Source organism: Orycteropus afer, unplaced genomic scaffold (assembly GCF_000298275.1).
Source record: "Orycteropus afer afer isolate SDZICR_OR568_19922 unplaced genomic scaffold, OryAfe1.0 scaffold00041, whole genome shotgun sequence".
Lineage (NCBI taxonomy): Eukaryota > Metazoa > Chordata > Mammalia > Tubulidentata > Orycteropodidae > Orycteropus > Orycteropus afer.
Genome location: NW_006921628.1, coordinates 5970418 through 5988254, shown reverse-complemented (window position 1 = coordinate 5988254; position 17837 = coordinate 5970418). Strand labels below are relative to the sequence as shown.

The window sequence follows — 17837 nt, the reverse complement described above, 5'->3', positions numbered from 1 at the left end:
GCTGGCGGTTCAAACCCACCAGCCACTCCTTGGAAGGAATGTTGGGCAATCTACTTCCGTAGTGATACTGCCTCAGCAACCCAAGGAGGGGTTGCTATGAGTCGGGTCTGACTTGACAGCACATAACAACAACAGTGGTCGTAAGCATCTCCTCATGTATATGTTGGCTGCCTGAATGTCTTATTTGGTGAAGAGTCTGATCATGTTCTTTGCCTATTTTTTAATTGGATTGTTTTGTCTTTTTGTTGTTGATGTTTTCTATAAATTTGAGAGATTAATCCTTTGTCAGATAAGTTGTTGGTTAAAAATTTTTCCCAGTCTCTAGGTTCTCTTTTTTAACTCTTTTGGCAAAGTCTTTTTTTTTTTTTTTTCTCTTCACTTTTATTGTGGTGAAAACATACACAAGGCATTTGTCAATATAGCACCTTCCCCATTTACAACTCAGAGACACTGATGACATTTTTCATGTTGTTTGGCAAAGTCTTCAGATGCTCCTAAGTGTTTAATTTTTAGCAAGTCCTAGTCACTTAGTTTATATTTTGCTGTTTGTGCATTTTTAGTTAGGTTTGATCAGATTCCAAAAACCAAACTCATTGCCATCGAGTTGATTCTGACTCATAGTGGCCCCCTTTGCGTTTCTGAGGTGGTAAATCTTTACGGAAGTGGATTGTCCAGTTTTCCTTCTGCGGAGTTGCTGGTGGGTTTGAACTGCCAATTACTGGTTAGCAGTTAAATGCCTTAGGTATTATGCCACCAGAGCTCTTTGTTTAATAGAGTAGTTATGCCATAAATCAGGACCCCTACATTACCCCCTGTTTTTTCTTTACTGATCTTTGTAGTTTTAGATTTTATATTTGAGCCTTTGATCCATTCTGAGTTAGTTTTGTACATGATGTGAGGTATGGATCCTGTTTTATTTTTTCTGCAAATGGATATCTAGTTTTCCTGGCACCATTTGTAAAGAGATGATCTCTTCCTCATTTGATGGATTTTGGCCCTTTGTTGAAGATAAGCTTGTCAGTAGATGGAAGGATTTACTCCTGGGTTTTCAGTTCTGTTCATTGATGTGTCTCTTGTACCAAAACCAGGCTGTTGGTCTACTGTGAGTGACTTTTTTGTAGGTTTTGAGATCAGGGAGTGTGAGGCCTCCTACTTTGTTACTGTTCTGGAGTAGTACATTGCTTATCTGGGCGTCTCTATCTTTTCCATATAAAATTGGTGATTAGTTTTTTTATTATTAAGATCCTTTTGAGAGTAGTTTATGATCTTAAGCTAATAATTCTTAAATAACTTAATAGTTTTTCTTTCCAAAGAAAAGAATGAAGGAAAGGGGGGAATATCTTTGATAATGTAGTTTAGTTTAATGAAAAGTATTATCAGAAGAATTTTCAAGAAAACAATGAAAGAGGGGAATATGATTGATAATGTAATTTAGTTTAGTGAAAAGTGTTGTCAGTAGAATTTTTATTGTTAATAAACAAATTCACATAACTTTTTTTTCCCCAATCTTGTGATTGCTGCTTCAATATTGGTAAAAAGTGTTGAGTTTGCTTTATTACCAAGTATAAGGGGGAAAATTATTGGTATAGATAATTTATATTGAAAGGGGAAGAGTAATGTTATATAGCCAATAATTAGGTTTGGGTGGAAACTTAACAGTTTTTTTTCTATTTTAGGGTAGAATAAAGAGTATATATGACCCCATGGGGGTAAAAAGTTTGGAATCTATATTAAATAAAAGTGCTTTGGACCCAACACCAAAGCATGAATGTCACATGTCGAAGAATGCCAATAGAGTTACGTCACTTTTGGCTTACAGGGCCTATGAGCTTACTCAGGTAGGTGCCTGAATCCACTTCAAAGCTATACTCTTCTATCTGTTTCTCATGAAATTCTTGAAAATGTCCCCATTTTAGTTCTTTGTCACCATACTAGTCTAGACTCTGGTTTCTGCACATGACTGGGTAGGTGCCTTCTAGACTCCATTGTCTCATGCTCCATTGTCTCATGCTGCTGTTTACTCAGTGTTTCCAAAACAGGTCAGAAATGTACAGTAGCTCTTCAGGCCTACAGAGTGTCATTCAGTCTCCTTGGTTTAGCTCTCCCTGCTTGTAGACTGTGAGCTACAACCTACATGACTGCTGCCTTCAGCATACCTTATTTCATTTGAAGCCTTAGCCGCTCCTGTATAGATGTTCTGCTTATCTTTAAAAGTAAAATTGAATCCTTTTGGAATATCTTCTTTCTTAATTTTTTTTCTATTGATTTCATAGATACGTCTTGTTTTTATTAAAGTTACAAATTTATCTTAGAATTAATTTTTTAAAACTTTACTCTGTTGTAATTGGTATTCAGTAAACTGTACATATTTTAAAATGTAACATTTGATGAGTTTTAGTTATGTTTTTATATGAAATTTAACATAAAGTAATGCTATTCTTTTTAGACATTTTAAAAATGTGTGTATTCTATTGGATTGCTTTTGAAAAGTAGAATTTAAACTCCCTGGAAATGTTCTTTTTCTTTTTTTTTTCCTTCCTCTTTTAATACACTTTATTTACAAAAAAATAAAATGTACTTTTGCTCCTTACTTTTTGAACAGTCTCAGTGGAAGACCTATTGGGGATGTGTAGCAAAAATGATATATTTACCACTTTGTCTGGAGCTGACTTTATTGATTCCTTCTGGGTAGTAGTATCATTGATCGATGTAAAGTCTAACTAGAAAGTAACTTGGTTTCTCTAGGAGCACTTGTAAAATGGTTTAAAGTTTCCCAAAAATTTCCAGATGTTTTTAGAGCAGCCATATATTATTGAAACCAAAAGTTTCCCAGGGGAATGGAGTTGGAAGGACAATGCTCCTTTGTTTGTAAATTCAGGCAGTCTCTTTAAATGAAAATGACTAGTTCTTTATGGCTCAAGTTCAAAGATAGTTGGAAAATTTCAAAACCGTAACCTAATGAATGTGGTATAAATGAATGAAGTGGAGAGGCAAGTGCTCTAAAGTGTTAGTTACCTTTGTCACTTATGTTTCTACTTTTCTTCCACCGTCCCTTTGCTGTTTTGTGTCTTCAGTTGCAGCCCAGAATGTGTTTTTCTTTGGAAATTATGAGCTACGTGGTAATTAGGTTTGGTTGAGATGGTGTTCTTAGTTTATTTTGAGATACTTTTCACATGGAGTTGGCTTCTGTGGGCTGACCTGGGAACTTAGGCCCCATTTGTAACATTTTTTTTTTTACAGAGCAAATTCACTTTCTGTACAGCAACTCACATACACTTTGTCTCATGACGTTGACTGCAGTTTCCCACAGTGCAACAGCTCCCTTCCCACTTCCTCCCCATAGTTAATCTCTTCCTGTGTCCTTCCCTCCATGCACTCCTGCCCCCTGAGCTGTCTCCCTGTGCATACACAGCCCTTCTGTTCTCCCATGATTGATCTCTCCAACTAGTCTATCTACCTAATGTAAATGTTCATCTCATATGTCGGTCTTTTGTTTGGCTGGAAGCCACAGGAGTGGGTTCAATTCCAGGCCTGAAGGGCAGCTAGGGGCCATAGCCTCAGGGGTCCCATCAGGCTCTGTCAGACCAGCAAACCTGGTCTCCTCCCATTTTTTAAAAAATAATACTGAATTTTGTTCTATATTGTTCTCTCACTCCATCCAGGATCTCCTACATAGATCCCCCTCTGAGTGGTTGCCAATGGTAGCTGGGTGCCATCTCGTTCTTCTGGTCTCATAGTCATATAGGCTGAGGATTGCATGTTGTACCGGTTGCTTGGACTAATTGTTTCCACTTGTCTTTGGTTTTCTTCATTCTTCTTTGCTCTGAACAAATTGAGACTCATTGTTGCATTTAGATCCCATATGTGGTTAAGCATATTTTTATGAGGAAATTTTGGCCAACCCAAAAGTAAACTTTTTAGAATACCAATTACAGGAGCCCTGGTGGTGCAGTGGTTAAGCACTTGATTGCCACCCAGAAGGTCAGTGGTTCAAACCTCCTAGTTGCTCCATGGGCGAAAGATGTGACATTCTGCTCCTATAAAGATGTATAGCCTTAGAAATCTATGGGGTAGTTCTCTCTTCTACAGAGTTGTATGAGTTGCAATCAACTTTACGATAGTGGGTTTATTAATACCTTGGAATTTGTTACGTATATAGAAGCAGAATATTCCTTATTCCAAAATGAATATACAGTGCAAATTATTTTAGTTAAATTGATAAGTGGTACTTAAATAACATTTTTCTTAACAGACATTTTAAAAAATGTATATATCTTAATGGATTGCTTGTGAAAAGTAGATTTTAACCTCCCTGAAAAGTGGTTCCCCCCTAAATACTTGATTTACAAAAAATCAAATGTGCTCTTGCTCCTTTCTTCTTGAACAGTCTCAGTGGAAGATCTGTTATTGGGGATTTTTAGCAAAAATTACATATTTACAAAAATAAGATAGGTAAATGTAATGTTCCCACTCTGTACTTTTTACCTTCTTAAAGTTTAAGTTAATCTTGTATTTCTTATCTTCAGTATTACTTTTATGAGTATGGCTTTGATGAGCTAAGGCGAAGACCAAGACATGTGTGTCCATATGCAGTTGTGTCTTTTCATTACAAAGATGATATACAAACTCCGAAGTTTATACCTTCATCACGGTAAGACTTATATAAGTTTGGACAACATCCAGAGGTATTTTGTATATATTCTGTTCTTATGAGCTCAGAAGAACGTTTTTTTTTTTCCTCCTCATTTTTTAAATTTGTCTTAATTAGATATTTGAGTGTTCATAATGACTGTTTAAAAAAAAGTCATTGTGGAGGATAGATACTTTGACTACATGGAAATACAAACTAAAATTTACTTAAACTTTATCTGGTTAATTTCTTTTTCTTGGTATATGAAAGTTTGTAAGTTCAGTTTTTAGAAGTGTAGCTTTTAGAAGTGAAATTTTAGGTGTTCATTAACTTTGCTGAGAATGAGATTCTGCAAAAGCTCCTCAGGCTCCACCTCAGATTAATTAAATCAGGTATTTAGAGGGGAGACTAGGCTTTAGTAGTTCCTAAAAGCTTCCAGGTAGTTCTGATTTCCAAGAGTACCGTTGTTACATTTCTTATAAGCTCTAATATAAGGTGACCAGATACAAAGTAGTTACCTTTCCTTTTCTTCAAGTGGTGATTCCAGAAAATGTTTGACCAAATTGGATGTGTGAATTCACATAGATGTTGAAATAACTACTTATTTTCAATTTAGTTACTTACACATATTTAAAATCATATGTATTATCTATTAATTTAGAAATACTGTTGTTTTAAAAAGCCACATTTCATCAAATACTTAGATTTTTGAGATTGACTTCATTATCCATTTTTTGGATCACATCCTCTTCTTCCATTTAAGCTGCTTGAAATATAATACTTTTTTTTTATGCTGGTGAATAGTACTAGAAACCATCCACAGCTACAAGTACCAGTCCACATAATACCAAGACAGTTGTATTTTTCATTTTTTCATGATAATATTTATGATTCCCATGATAGGTACATTTAGTACAGTGCCTTTCATAAGTGATCTTTAAAAGACGTTTGTCACTTAATGGTCATAAGATTATATTCCCAGGAATCTTACCTGTTAATTTTCTTTGCCTCCTCTTTGATGCCATCTTTTGACCTCCATAATATTTAAAACAAGCATTGATTAGATATACTTGCTGTACCTTGAGTGTGCCCAGAATGCCCCTGCTTCAGGATCTCTGCCTTTGCTATTTGCTCACTTTCCCCAATTTTCTACATAGTTCACTCCCACACTTCCCTGAGATCTTTTTAATGCTCCTTCTAGCATCGATGGCATCCGTGTTTCCTTTTTTTAAAAGGCATATCTTCTTATGTCTCTTTCTCTATTTATCTCCATACTACTTAAAACCATAATCATCTAGTAAACTATATATTTATTTTCGGTTGTGTCTTTCTTATTAGATCATAAGCTCCACAAAAGCTGGAATTTTGTTTTGTTCTCCCCTTTAACCTTGTTACCTAGGACTGTGCCTGTAGTTCAGTAAATATTAATTGAATGAATGAATACATTTAGATATATATTGAGGCTGTTTTTGATTCGTCAGCAAAATACAGTAATTGAAAGAGACATTAAAGAACTGTTCTGTTGGATTTTTTTTTTTTTTTAAAGTGGCTTCCTTAAATGTAGGCAGTATTAAAAATGCACTTATATCAAGGCCCTGAATGTTCACTTTCATGTTGTTAGTAATACTTTTCTTTTTCAAAAATTTATTTGTAGATCTAATAGCTTTAATGCAGATAGAAACACAGGTAAGATTCGTACTATGTTTTTTCTCTTTTAATTTTGTAAATCGAAAGAATAAATACATATGGTAAAACATCAATAAGTTAAGTGCTTTGTTTATTTTTATAAAGAATGAGAATTTGAAGAAAAAATCTTGAGGCCATGTTTATAATACAGTGTCACCATTCGGTGGTCCTAGCATAAGATTTCCTTTGAAAATCTGCTGCTTTAACTGAAAAAGGTGAAAAATAAAATAGATTTCATAGTTCAGCCTTTTTAAAATTAAATTCATCAGAGACATTTAGGATTTAGGTAAGATAGAGAAGATTAAAAGCAATATTGGCATTTACTGTCTTCACATTTCTCTACAATGAAAAGAAAGCTATTAGAAGATACAAGACATTAGGGGTATTTTGTTAACCATTTTTAATGTAGTCTTTGAAGGAATAAGATACCATCTTTGTTCTTCAGGTTTCTGATATGAGGACATTTAGGTAAATTTATTATTCTTGGGAGCAGCAGTGATTTTCTGTGGGAAAAGAAAATACCTGTAACAAAATCCTGATATTTGAGTTCTTCTGTAAATGTCAAATTTTACTTTATTTTATGTTTTCCTACTTAAGCATTATTTCTAGATGTTTTTCCACTTATTTCTAGTAAATTTGTATATGTCTTTCTGGGTTGCCATGAGACTGAACTGGGTCATTATTCTTTTTATTTAGATAAATTTAACTATACTTTGTGGAAAGGACAGCTTTTAAATAAAGGAAAGCTTTTGTGTTACATTTCTCTGAGGTCAGCCACTCGTGCTTTTTTGCCTATCAAGCTGTAAGTATGTTACATGATAAAATAGCAATTGATGGTTGCTAATTTTAGCAATTTCTTCTTAGCTTTTTTTCTAATTTCCTTTTATATATTTAAAGAACTTAAATATAAATGTGCTTTTAGAAAAAGTTCACTTTGATAACTTTGAAAACTTTATTGGCATAATGAGCCCTTTGTTTCTGTGTAACAAGGGGGAAAGAAAAAACCAAACCCCTTGGTGGCTAATAGATTTCTACTCATAGTGACGTTATAGGACAGAGTAGAACTGCCTTGTAGAGTCGAGCAGAGGAGAACTGCCTTGTAGGGTTTCCAAAACTGTAAATCTTCATGGGAGCAAATTGCCACATGTTTCTCCTAGGAGCAGCTGGTGGGTTCTAACTGCTGACCTTTCAGGTTGCAGCCAGGCACTGTAACCAACCACTATGCTACCGGGGCTCCTTATATTTCTCTGTAGGATGAAGTAAATAATCATACACTTATATGGCGTAAAATTTTTTCTTAGTGTTTTTAAATCTTAAAAATAAATTCTGAAAGTTATATCCTAACTGAATTTTTTTTTCATACACTAATTTGAACATGATAAACTTAAAAGTTACCAGTAATTTGTTGGAAAAAGCTTTGATAAATAATTGTTATTGTTGTTGTTATGTGCCGTCAAGTCAAACCCGACTCATAGCGACCCCTCCTTGGGTTTCCGAGGCAGTATCATTACGGAAGTAGGATTGCCCAACCTTCCTTTTGATAAATAATAAGTTGTTAAAATATATAAGCTGTTTTCAGTCCTGTTTAAGCATATGTGACAGTTAAAAAACCTTAAAGTGGATTCCTACTCTAGCATAGAATTTCCCCCCTGGGTTTCTAAGATTGCAATCTTTAGGGAAGCCAACTGCCAGATCTTTCTCCTGTGGAGGGGCTGGTGAATTCAGATCTCTGATCTTGCAGTTACCAGCTGAGTACTTAACCGCTGCTCCATCAGGGCTACTCTGTGTTACAATAAGGAAAAAAAAAAACAAAACTAAACTCACTGCCGTCACATGGATTCCAAGTCGTAGTGACCCCTCCTTGGGTTTCTGAGGCAGGATCTCTATGGAAATAGATTGCCCAGTCTTCCTTCTGAGGAGTGGCTGGTGGGTTTGAACTACCAGCCTTCTGGTTAGCACTCAAATGCCTTAGGAATTATGCCACCAGAGCTCCAGTAGGAGAGTGGAAAATTCTTTTTGTGTACACCTAGTAAATACTAGGGGCCTTTGTAAGTACTTAAAAGGAGCCCTGGTGGTGCAGTTGTTAAGTGATCAACTACTAACTGAAAGGTTGGTGTTTCAAATCCACCAGCTGCTCTGAGGGAGAAGGATATGGCAGTCAGCTTCTGTAAAGATTAAAACCGAACTCACTGCCATTGAGTCGATTGCGACTCATAGCGACCCCTCCTTGAGTTCCTGAGGCAGTATCTCTACAGAAGTAGATTGCCCACTCTTGGTTCTGAGGAGTAGCTGGTGGGTTTGAACTGCCAGCCTTCTGGTTAGCAGTCACATGCCTTAGGCATACACCACCAGCCTTAGAAATGCGATGAGGCAGTTCTATTCTGTCCCGTAGGGTCAATATGAGTTGGAATTAGGGTCGATATGAATTGGAATTGATTCGTTGTCAGTGGGTTTTTTGGGGGGGGGGTGTTTGAAGATTATTTTAACACTTAATTGAATTTGTCTTTAATAAAGTGACAGCCTTTGTTGTTAGTAAAACAACCTGTGTGGTTAGTATAATTGGCGTGTAGGAATACCTTCTGGCTTAAAGTGAAAGGTTGGTAATATTGTTAAGCTATCTGTGTATATCTCTGGACTTCACATGTTGAATCCTCTTTAGAATGAGAGGGGCTAAAAATGCTTTTCTGATTTCTATCGAGTATACGTTTTTGGTGATAACATTTCTAAATTTAGAAACACAGCAAAGGCAAACATGCTTTTTTTTTTTTTCCCCCTTTTTTCCAGTCCTGAGAAGTTAGATGTTGAAACAGTTATGAGTATTGATCATCTGAAACAGAAAATCCCTCCTGCACTGTTTTATAAGGAAATATACTTAGGTCCAAATGAAGGTAAAGTAATTTAATATTGCTAAAATATATAAGAACAATCTCAACTTGGATAGTTACTGTATATTTTTTTTTTATGGCAGTTTTGAAGAATGGAATGTATTGCAGCCTTTATGAAGTTGTAGAAAAGACAAGAATTGGAAGTAATATGGAGAGTTTACTACAAAAACTAGAGAGAGAAAAACTTGTAAGTGAAAACTTTCAAAATGTTCTTTATTCTCCCTTATAAATACGCGTATTTATAAGTGATCGTACTAATATTTCAATTCATTTTATTTTTGTCTTTTACTAATGCTTTACTATAGCATCTGGGATACATCTTTTTGGCCACCATACTAGACCTTCTACAGACCAGTTATCCCATGAGTTATCTTTTTTGTACTTGCTGATTATGGATATTGAGTATTGTTTTCTTACCCAAATTACAAATAGTTAAGTAGTGAATGTAACAAGGAGACTCTGTTTTGAATTACACAGAATGATAAATGGAGTTACTCAGATGTGTGTATACACACACACAAGCTCACTACATATGCAGTACTTTTATATTTACATTTCTTGTTTTCTTTAGAAAGCCTATGATATAAATATTTCCCATCATCAAAATCTTTTTAGTTCCTGAGTTCAGAAGGTGAAAGTTTAGTTAGTGCTTTTGGATATGTAGGGCTATATATTGAGTTACCAAAATCTCTTTGGTTTTAACTTTCAGGGAGTGAATATTCAGAATTTGGATGGTGAGTTTATCAGAAAAGTAAATATCTGTTCAGTTCCTAATAGTGAGAATTAGGATGGGGAGGATACTGGCATTTTGTTCTTTACCTGAGCATGTATTATATTAGGTTCAAGGAGGACTGGGTCTTCCCAAAATGAAGAAGTATAGTGACATCCCAGATCTTCCTGAACACTGGGATTCCACAACGATAACACTGTCACATGTCATAAACCTAGGTATTTTGTATGAGCTACTCCTTTTCTTGCAAACATGTTTTCTTCATAGTTTTCATGAGAACGGAGATGCACTGGAGAGGTTTTTTTCTTCACTGTTAATTTTTTTTTTTTAATAACACACACAGAACATCACATAAAACATTTTATCAATATCTATGTGTACAGTTTGGTGATACTGATTACATTCTTTAAGTTCAACCATTTTTGCTTGAGAATGTTGCGTTTTTAATATCTATATTTATTTTATCCTGAAATACACACAGGATATTCTGGATCAGAGATTGCTTACTAAGTTCCTCACAGTAGATAATTGTGTTGGTCCCACTTTGCCCTACTAGTCCTTACCCCTAGGGCACTGTACTTCATAGGTAATGGATGAGAAAAAATGATTTTTCTTTGCTTGTCAGGAGGAAGGAGGCAGTGGTCTCTCCCTCCTCTTTAAAGAGTCCCTTAATAATGTAACTGGCCTGACATACTAGCGCTAAGTCTTTGGTATGTAAATAAAATCTCTTCAGGAGCCAGATATCCCTAAGTAAACCTAAACCAAAAAAAAAAAAACCTCACTGCCGTCAAGTATCAAGTCGATTTTGACTCATAGCAACCCTTCCTTAGGTTTCCAAGGTAGTATCTCTACAGAAGTAGATTACCCAGTCTTCCTTTTGAGGAGTGGCTGGTGGGTTTGAACTGCCAGCCTTCTGGTTAGCAGTCATATTCTCCAAATTTATTCTTCCTTGAGATGTGAATACCTCAGGAGATTAATCTTCCTGGCATCTTGGGGCTTAATGTGGAGACACTCTGTGCTGTAACTTCTAGCCCCCATGCTGTACTTACTTGGCCCTCTCAGAGACCTCGGAGAAGTTTTATATCCTTAGATCAGAGCAGTTAACTAGATAAATGGCTACAGATTGAATTCCTAGGGTATGTGAAAATATTTCTGGGGGAAATGAAAGCAAACAGTGAAAGCAAACATTCCCTATCAGTATCATACACATAACTAAATGTTAGGAGAATAGGTTTTCTGCAGCACTGAGAAACCCAGATACGTTAGAAAATATGGGTGACCCTTTATTGGACATTACATGGTACTGAGGTCCAAGAAGCATCTCAGTAGTGTATCATTAAGTCCAAAAATAACCTTTGGTGATGTGGTTAGGACATGTAAATAACCTGTGGAACACATGCTCCTTCACTTGGGGGTAAACACCTCCCAGGATAGTCACCTTGCTAAGGAACTGAAAAGTGTACCTGGTAATGACTCAGTGCAGAATCTGGTATGAGAAGGGGTGATCATTGACTCACCCCTGAGAGCTCCTCTTCATAGTACCTTTTGGGATAGCTGGAATGCTGCCTGGTTGCCTGTTCCAAACCCTGTATTGTCTTTCCCCACTCCCCCCTTGCTTCAAGCTCCCGTAAGTGTTATTAAATTGCTGAGCATCTTATAATTCTGTGGGCCATTCTTCTACCCTCTTAGTCACTGTCGTTGAGTCGGATCTGACTCATGGTGACCACTTGTTAGGTTTCTGAGGTGGTATCACTATGGAAGTAGATCGTTCAATCGTCTTTCAATCGTCTTTCCAAGGAGTGGCTGGTAGGTTTGAACCACCAGCCTTCTGGTTAGCAATCAAATACATTAGGCACTACGCTACCACAGCTCCTTACTACCCTCTACTATCCTCAAATCCAAAGATGGAAGTCCTCAGTTCAGGAAAAATTAACCCAACTGATAAAACACCAGTGAAGTTTTATTTCCCCATACGAAGGTTTATACATAAGTCAGATTATATTTGATACCTGTTTTGGTTAGTGGTAAGTCAGTTCTAGAAGCTGAATTTAATAAGTAAAAAATAAAGAGATCCCTATGATTGAGTATTGTTCCTACTGTGAACATTCTTGTACATATCTCCTGGTGCACATGTAAAGGATGTTCTCTAAGTTGTATATCTAGAAATGTATTATTGAACTATAATATATGCACGTGATTGGCTTTACAGGACATGACACACTGTTTTTTCTTAATTGGTTGTACCAGTTTCCCACAATAACAGTGAGTTCCCATTGATACACATACTCAAAAGTACTTGATATTGTCAGATTTAGGCAAAAATTTGCCAATCTGGTAGTGTGAAATAATACTTGGCATTCTTTGGCTTGTAAATGATAACTCCAGTCTCTGCCATCTTCCTGTGTGTCTGTGTCTTTTCTTATAAGGAAACCAGTCTTACTGGAGGGGCTCTGGTAGCCTAGTGCCTAAGGCACTTGACTGCTAACCAGAAGGCTGGCGGTTCAAACGCACCAGCCACTCCTCGGAAGGAAGGTTGGTCAATCTACTTCTATAGTGATACTGCCTAGGAAACCCAAGGAGGGGGTCGCTATGAGTCGGGGCCAACTCGAAGGCGTTAACAACAACTACTACTATTCCAGTAAAATCATATGTTAGTTTAACTAATCACATTTTCGAAGTGGGTCTTTTACCTTCCAAAGAAGGGTTAGATTTACAGGGTTCCAGGATTAATATTTCAGTGTACCTTTTTTGGGGCGTGGCAGGGGAGCCATGTGGGGAACACACACAATTTACTGCATAACTCCATCCTCATGTTTTGTTAGATATATTCCTAGATTATTATTTTTTTTGTTGGTGTTGGAAGTGGTATTCTTTCAGTACTTTTCTGTGTGTTGTGTATCTGGAAAGGTGATTGATTTAAATAGTGATCTTATTTGTTCATTTTTGTATATATTCTGTGGGATTTCTATGGAGATTTCATTATCTTGGAGTAACAGTGCTTAGTTGCTTCTTGTTGTTGTTATGTGCCGTCGAGTCAGACCTGACTCATAGCGACCCCTCCTTGGGTTACCGAGGCAGTATCACTGCGGAAGTAGATTGCCCCATCTTAGTACTGCTATAACAGAAACAACATGAGTGAGTGACTTTAACAAACAACATTTGTTTTCTCACGGCTTAGAAGACTCTGAATTAGGGCTCCAGTTCTAGGGGAATGGTCTCTGTTGGCTCAGGGAAAATCATCTCTTTTCACCTTCTCTTCCTTGGTACCTCCATTCCTTGGTGATCTTATATCAATCTTTCTCCATATGTTCTTCCTTTTTTCTGTGCCTGGTCTCCTCTCTGTATATCTCAGAAGTGATTAGTTTAAGACACACCATATACTGATAAGTATGGCCTCATTAAATAACAAAGAAAACCTGTTCCTAAAGGAAACTCAGTTTGCAAGTATGGGGACGGACGGGGACACACACACACACACACACACAGTTTTTTCCTTTCTAGTTTTTAAACTTTTTACTTTCTTTTTTTGTGTGTTGTACAATCTAGAGACTCTAGTACTGTGTGGAATAAAAGTGGTAATTGCAGGCATTCTTGTGTTGCTGATTTTAAAAGGAACATACCTAATTTCTTCAGCATTGAAGTAGGAAGTGTGCAGTAGATTCTTCATAGAAACCTCTATCAGTTTTAAATTTTTCCTTCTTTGAGATTTTTATTAACCGTGAATGGTTTAATTTTATTAAATGCTCATCCCTCCCCAATTTATCAAGGTGGTTAAATGGTATTTTTATAAGGTGAGCTATATAATTTTTCCAGTGTTAAATAGCTCCTGCATTCCTGGTTTAGAACCCAGTATTTTTTGTTTTTTTCAAATCTGAATTTTGTCTTTGAATGTTATGTTACAAATTTTGTGTGTGTCTAGCTTTTATCAAAGTTTAATAGTACTTTCCCACAATCAGGTAGTGTGTTCTCTTTTTCTACTCTCTGAAAGGGATGGATATGGATGAATCTATGAATGATTTTAAGCATTGATTAAATTTTTCAGGCTATTTCTTCTTAGGACAACTTTGATAGGTTATCATTTTTATTTGTTTTTTACGGATTTGCCCATTGTTTTAAGATTATTAAGATATATTTTTCATATATTATCTTTTTTAATATCTTCAGTGAGTATTTTCCATGATCGTATTTTCATTGTGCCTTGTTTTCGTAGGTCACTTTTACCAGAGATTGATTTGCCTTAAGAACCAAATTTTGGTGTCCAGCCTCAATATCATTTCTTTGTTGTCCTATCATACTATTTTTTTGCTCTAACTTCTTTCTTTGGGCTTATTTTGTTGTTTATTTCTACTCAGTTGGAAAATGGTCACTTAATTTTCAGGTCCAGGTACTGCTCTATGTGCTTTCCATATATTTTAATATGTCATATTCTCATTATCGTTCAGTTAGAAATATTTTTAAATTTCCACTGTGGTTTCTACTTTGAGACATGATCCAGTGGCACAGATCCTGATTTCCAGATGTTTAGATACTTTTGTCTTTTTTGAGTTTAATTGCATTATAACCAGAACAGGTGGTAAGTATTTGAAATTTGTTTAACTTGATTTAAGATCTTCTGTTTGGTCAGTTTCTGTACATGACCCTTCTTTGAGAAAAATAGATATTCTTTAATTGTTGGGTATAGTTGACAATTCTGGGTTGACAGAACAGTTACTTTCTTCTAGCACTTTGACTATACTACAGTGTCCCATGGCTTCTATTCTGTTGAGAGGTCACTTGTCAGTCTAATTATTGTTCCTTTGTAGGTGATCTTTTTTGTTTTGTTTTGTTTCATGAGTGCTTTTTGATCTTTGTCTTTGTTGTTTTGCAATTACATTAAATATGGCTATAGACTTCTTTCCTTTTCCTGCTCGGTATCTGTGGATTTAAATCTTTAGTTCTGGAAAATTGTTAGCTACTATCACTTTGATTGTACCTCGCCCCCTTTTTTGTATTGTATCTTTCTAGGACTCTGAAGAGGTCTGTGTCAAACCTTTTCATTGTCTTTTCTGTTACCTTCTTTTCTTGTGTTTTCTATCACCTTTTTTTCTCTTTGCTGCATTCTGGGTAATTTCATCATATTTAAGTTCTAGTTTACAAAATCCATCTTTAATCCTGGGTTTCATTTTCTTTTTAATCCATTTGTTGAGATTCTCATTTCACAGAGAATATTTTTCATTTCTAAAAGCTATATTTAGGAGCTGTGGTAGCGTAGTGCCAAAGGCACTTGACTACTAACCAGAAGCTGGTGGTTCAAACTTAGCAGCCACTCCTCTTCGGAAGGGCAATCTACTTTTGTAGTGATACCGCCTCGGAAACCCAAAGAGGGGTCGCTGTGAGTCGAGTCCAACTCATTGGCAAATAACAACAACAACAAAAGCTGTATTCGGTTCTTTTTGAAATCTGTGCCATTTTTTAAAAAATAAATTCTTGTTTATTCTTCCATAAATATTTACTGAGTTCCTAATATGTACCAGAAACTATTCTAGGAGAGAAGTTTTAGCCTATTACTCCTTTTATTTATTTTTTTTTAATTAACTTTTGATTGTGATTTGGGTGAAAGTTTACAAAGTAAATTTTGATTTCCATTCAACAGTTCATAATGTTTTGTTTGGTGACATTGATTACAATCCCCACAGCACTTTTCCCACTTCCTGTAGTTACCATTTCCTTTTGCCCTTTTCTATGTATTCCTGCCTTCTGAGCTTTACCTCTGGGCAAATACTGCCTTTTTGATCTCTTATGTGTGATTCTTCTAAAAAGTAGTGTTAACTGTTCACCTCGTAGTCCTGTCTGTTATTTGAAAGTTGAGCCACACAAGTGAGCTCAGTTCCAGGTCTGAAAGGTCACTAAGGGTCATAGTCTTGGGGCTTCCACCGGTCTCTATCAGACCAGTAAGCCTGTTTATTTATTTATTCATTTTAATGTCTGTTCCACATTTTCTCCCACTCCACCCAGGATCTCTTATTGTGATCTCTTTCAGAGTAGTTGCTAGTAATAGCCAGGCACCATCTAGTTCTTCTGGTCTCAGGGTCATGAAGGCTGAGTATTAGTCACTTGGACGAATTATTTCCCTGCATTTTTGATTTGAATTCTTCACTCTTCTTTGCTCTGGAAAAAGAAAGACCAGTAATTGCTCCTTAGGTGTCCACTTGCAAGATTTTAAGACACCAAAGTAGGATGTAGAACGGTTGTCTTTGTGGACTGTTTTATGCCAGTTGACCTTGATGTTCCCACGATTGTGGTCCTGAGCTCATTGGCCCAGTGACCTATTCCTTCAAGATGTTTGGTTATGGCTAAGAAGTTTTCATATCTTTGCCCGTTTAGCTCTGTTGTATACATGGACATTTTTACAGCTCATACATACACTTACGTAGAAACATCAATAACTAAACCTATATATGGTCATGGGTGTAGTCTAGTTTTCCTGTCCATATCTGATCATGTTGCCTGTCTACATACGTACCCGTTCATATATTAATGATTGTTATTAATGTGATGCAGGTTTGTGTATGTAATAGTGTTTACCTTTGTTGTGTATGTTTCTTTGTGCACCTCTTCTTGTCTTTTTCCTTAGTGATATTGCACAGGTCACCTGGTATCTCTGTGTGTTGTCTTTCCCTTCACCCATATTAATACATGTCTTTTACCTACTTAGTAATTTCCCTCCCTTCTCACCCTTGGTGACTTTCAAAGACTTATTCTTTCCATGTGTAAACCTTTCCTTGAGTTTTTATATTAGTAGACTCATATAATATTTGTCCTTCTGTGATTGACTTATTTCACTCAGGATAATGTCCTCCAAGTTGATCCATGTTATCAGGTGTTTGTGGATTCTTCATTATTCTTTAATGTTGCCTAGTACTCCATTGTGTGTATGTACTATAGTTTATTGTTTCATCCATTTGTGGTTACTTAGGTTATTTCTGTCTCTTTACTATTGTGAATAGTGCTGCAGTGAATGAGTGTGCATGTATCTCTTCATATCCTGGCTCTCAGTTCTTTAGGATATATAACTAGTAATGGGATTGCTGGATCAAATGGTATTCCTATTTCCAACTATTTAAAGAGGCGCTGTATCATCTTCCATAGTGGTTGTACCATTTTATAGTTGAACCAGCAATGTATCAGAACTTCAATCTCTCCATACCTCACCAGCGTTTATTGTTTTCTGACTTGTTGAACTTTGCTGTTATTGCTGGGGTTAAATGATAGCTCACTGTTGTCTTGATTTGTATGTCTCTAATGGCTAATGATTGTGAGCATTTCTTCATGTGTGTGTTGGCTGCCTGAATATCTTCTTTGGTAAAGTGTTTGTTCATGTCCTCTGCCCATTTTTTAATTGGATTGTTTATCTTTTTGATGTTGAGATGTTGAAGTTTTCTATAAATTTTAGAGGTAACTCTCTCATTGGATATATCATTGCTAAATATTTTTTCTCAAACTGTAGTTTCTTTTTTTTTTTTTTTTTCACTCTTCTGCAGAAGTCTTTTGATACGTATAATAATTTAATTTTTAGAAGTTGCCAGTCATCTGGTTTATCATCCGCTATTTGTGTATTATTGGTTATGTTTGACGGTCTATTTATGCCATATATTAGGGCCCCTAAATTTGCCCTTATGTTTTCTTTGATGACCTTTACAGTTTTAGGTTTTATATTTAGGTTTTTGATCCATCTTGAATTTGTTTTTGTATATGGTATAAGCTGTGGATCTTGCTTCATTTTTCTGCAAATGGATGGATATCCAATTTTCCCAGCACCGTTTGTTAAAGAGACTGTCTTTTCTCCATTTAATATATTCCAGCTCTTTGTCAAAGATCAGCTGTCCATAGGTAGATGGATCTTTTTCTGAGTTCTCAATTCTGTTTC

At 36.0% G+C, this 17837-nt stretch overlaps 1 protein-coding gene across 1 annotated transcript in view; it reads left to right on the top strand.

Annotated features, from left to right (window-relative positions):
• Positions 1-17837, top strand: part of TASOR (transcription activation suppressor) — a 61495-nt gene that overhangs the window by 14646 nt on the left and 29012 nt on the right. Inside the window, exons 6-11 of the mRNA XM_042780466.1 lie at positions 1677-1838; positions 4527-4651; positions 6285-6316; positions 7013-7118; positions 9101-9204; positions 9285-9388. Of these exons, the coding sequence (XP_042636400.1) occupies positions 1677-1838; positions 4527-4651; positions 6285-6316; positions 7013-7118; positions 9101-9204; positions 9285-9388 (633 nt within the window). The remainder of the gene's footprint in view (positions 1-1676; positions 1839-4526; positions 4652-6284; positions 6317-7012; positions 7119-9100; positions 9205-9284; positions 9389-17837) is intronic.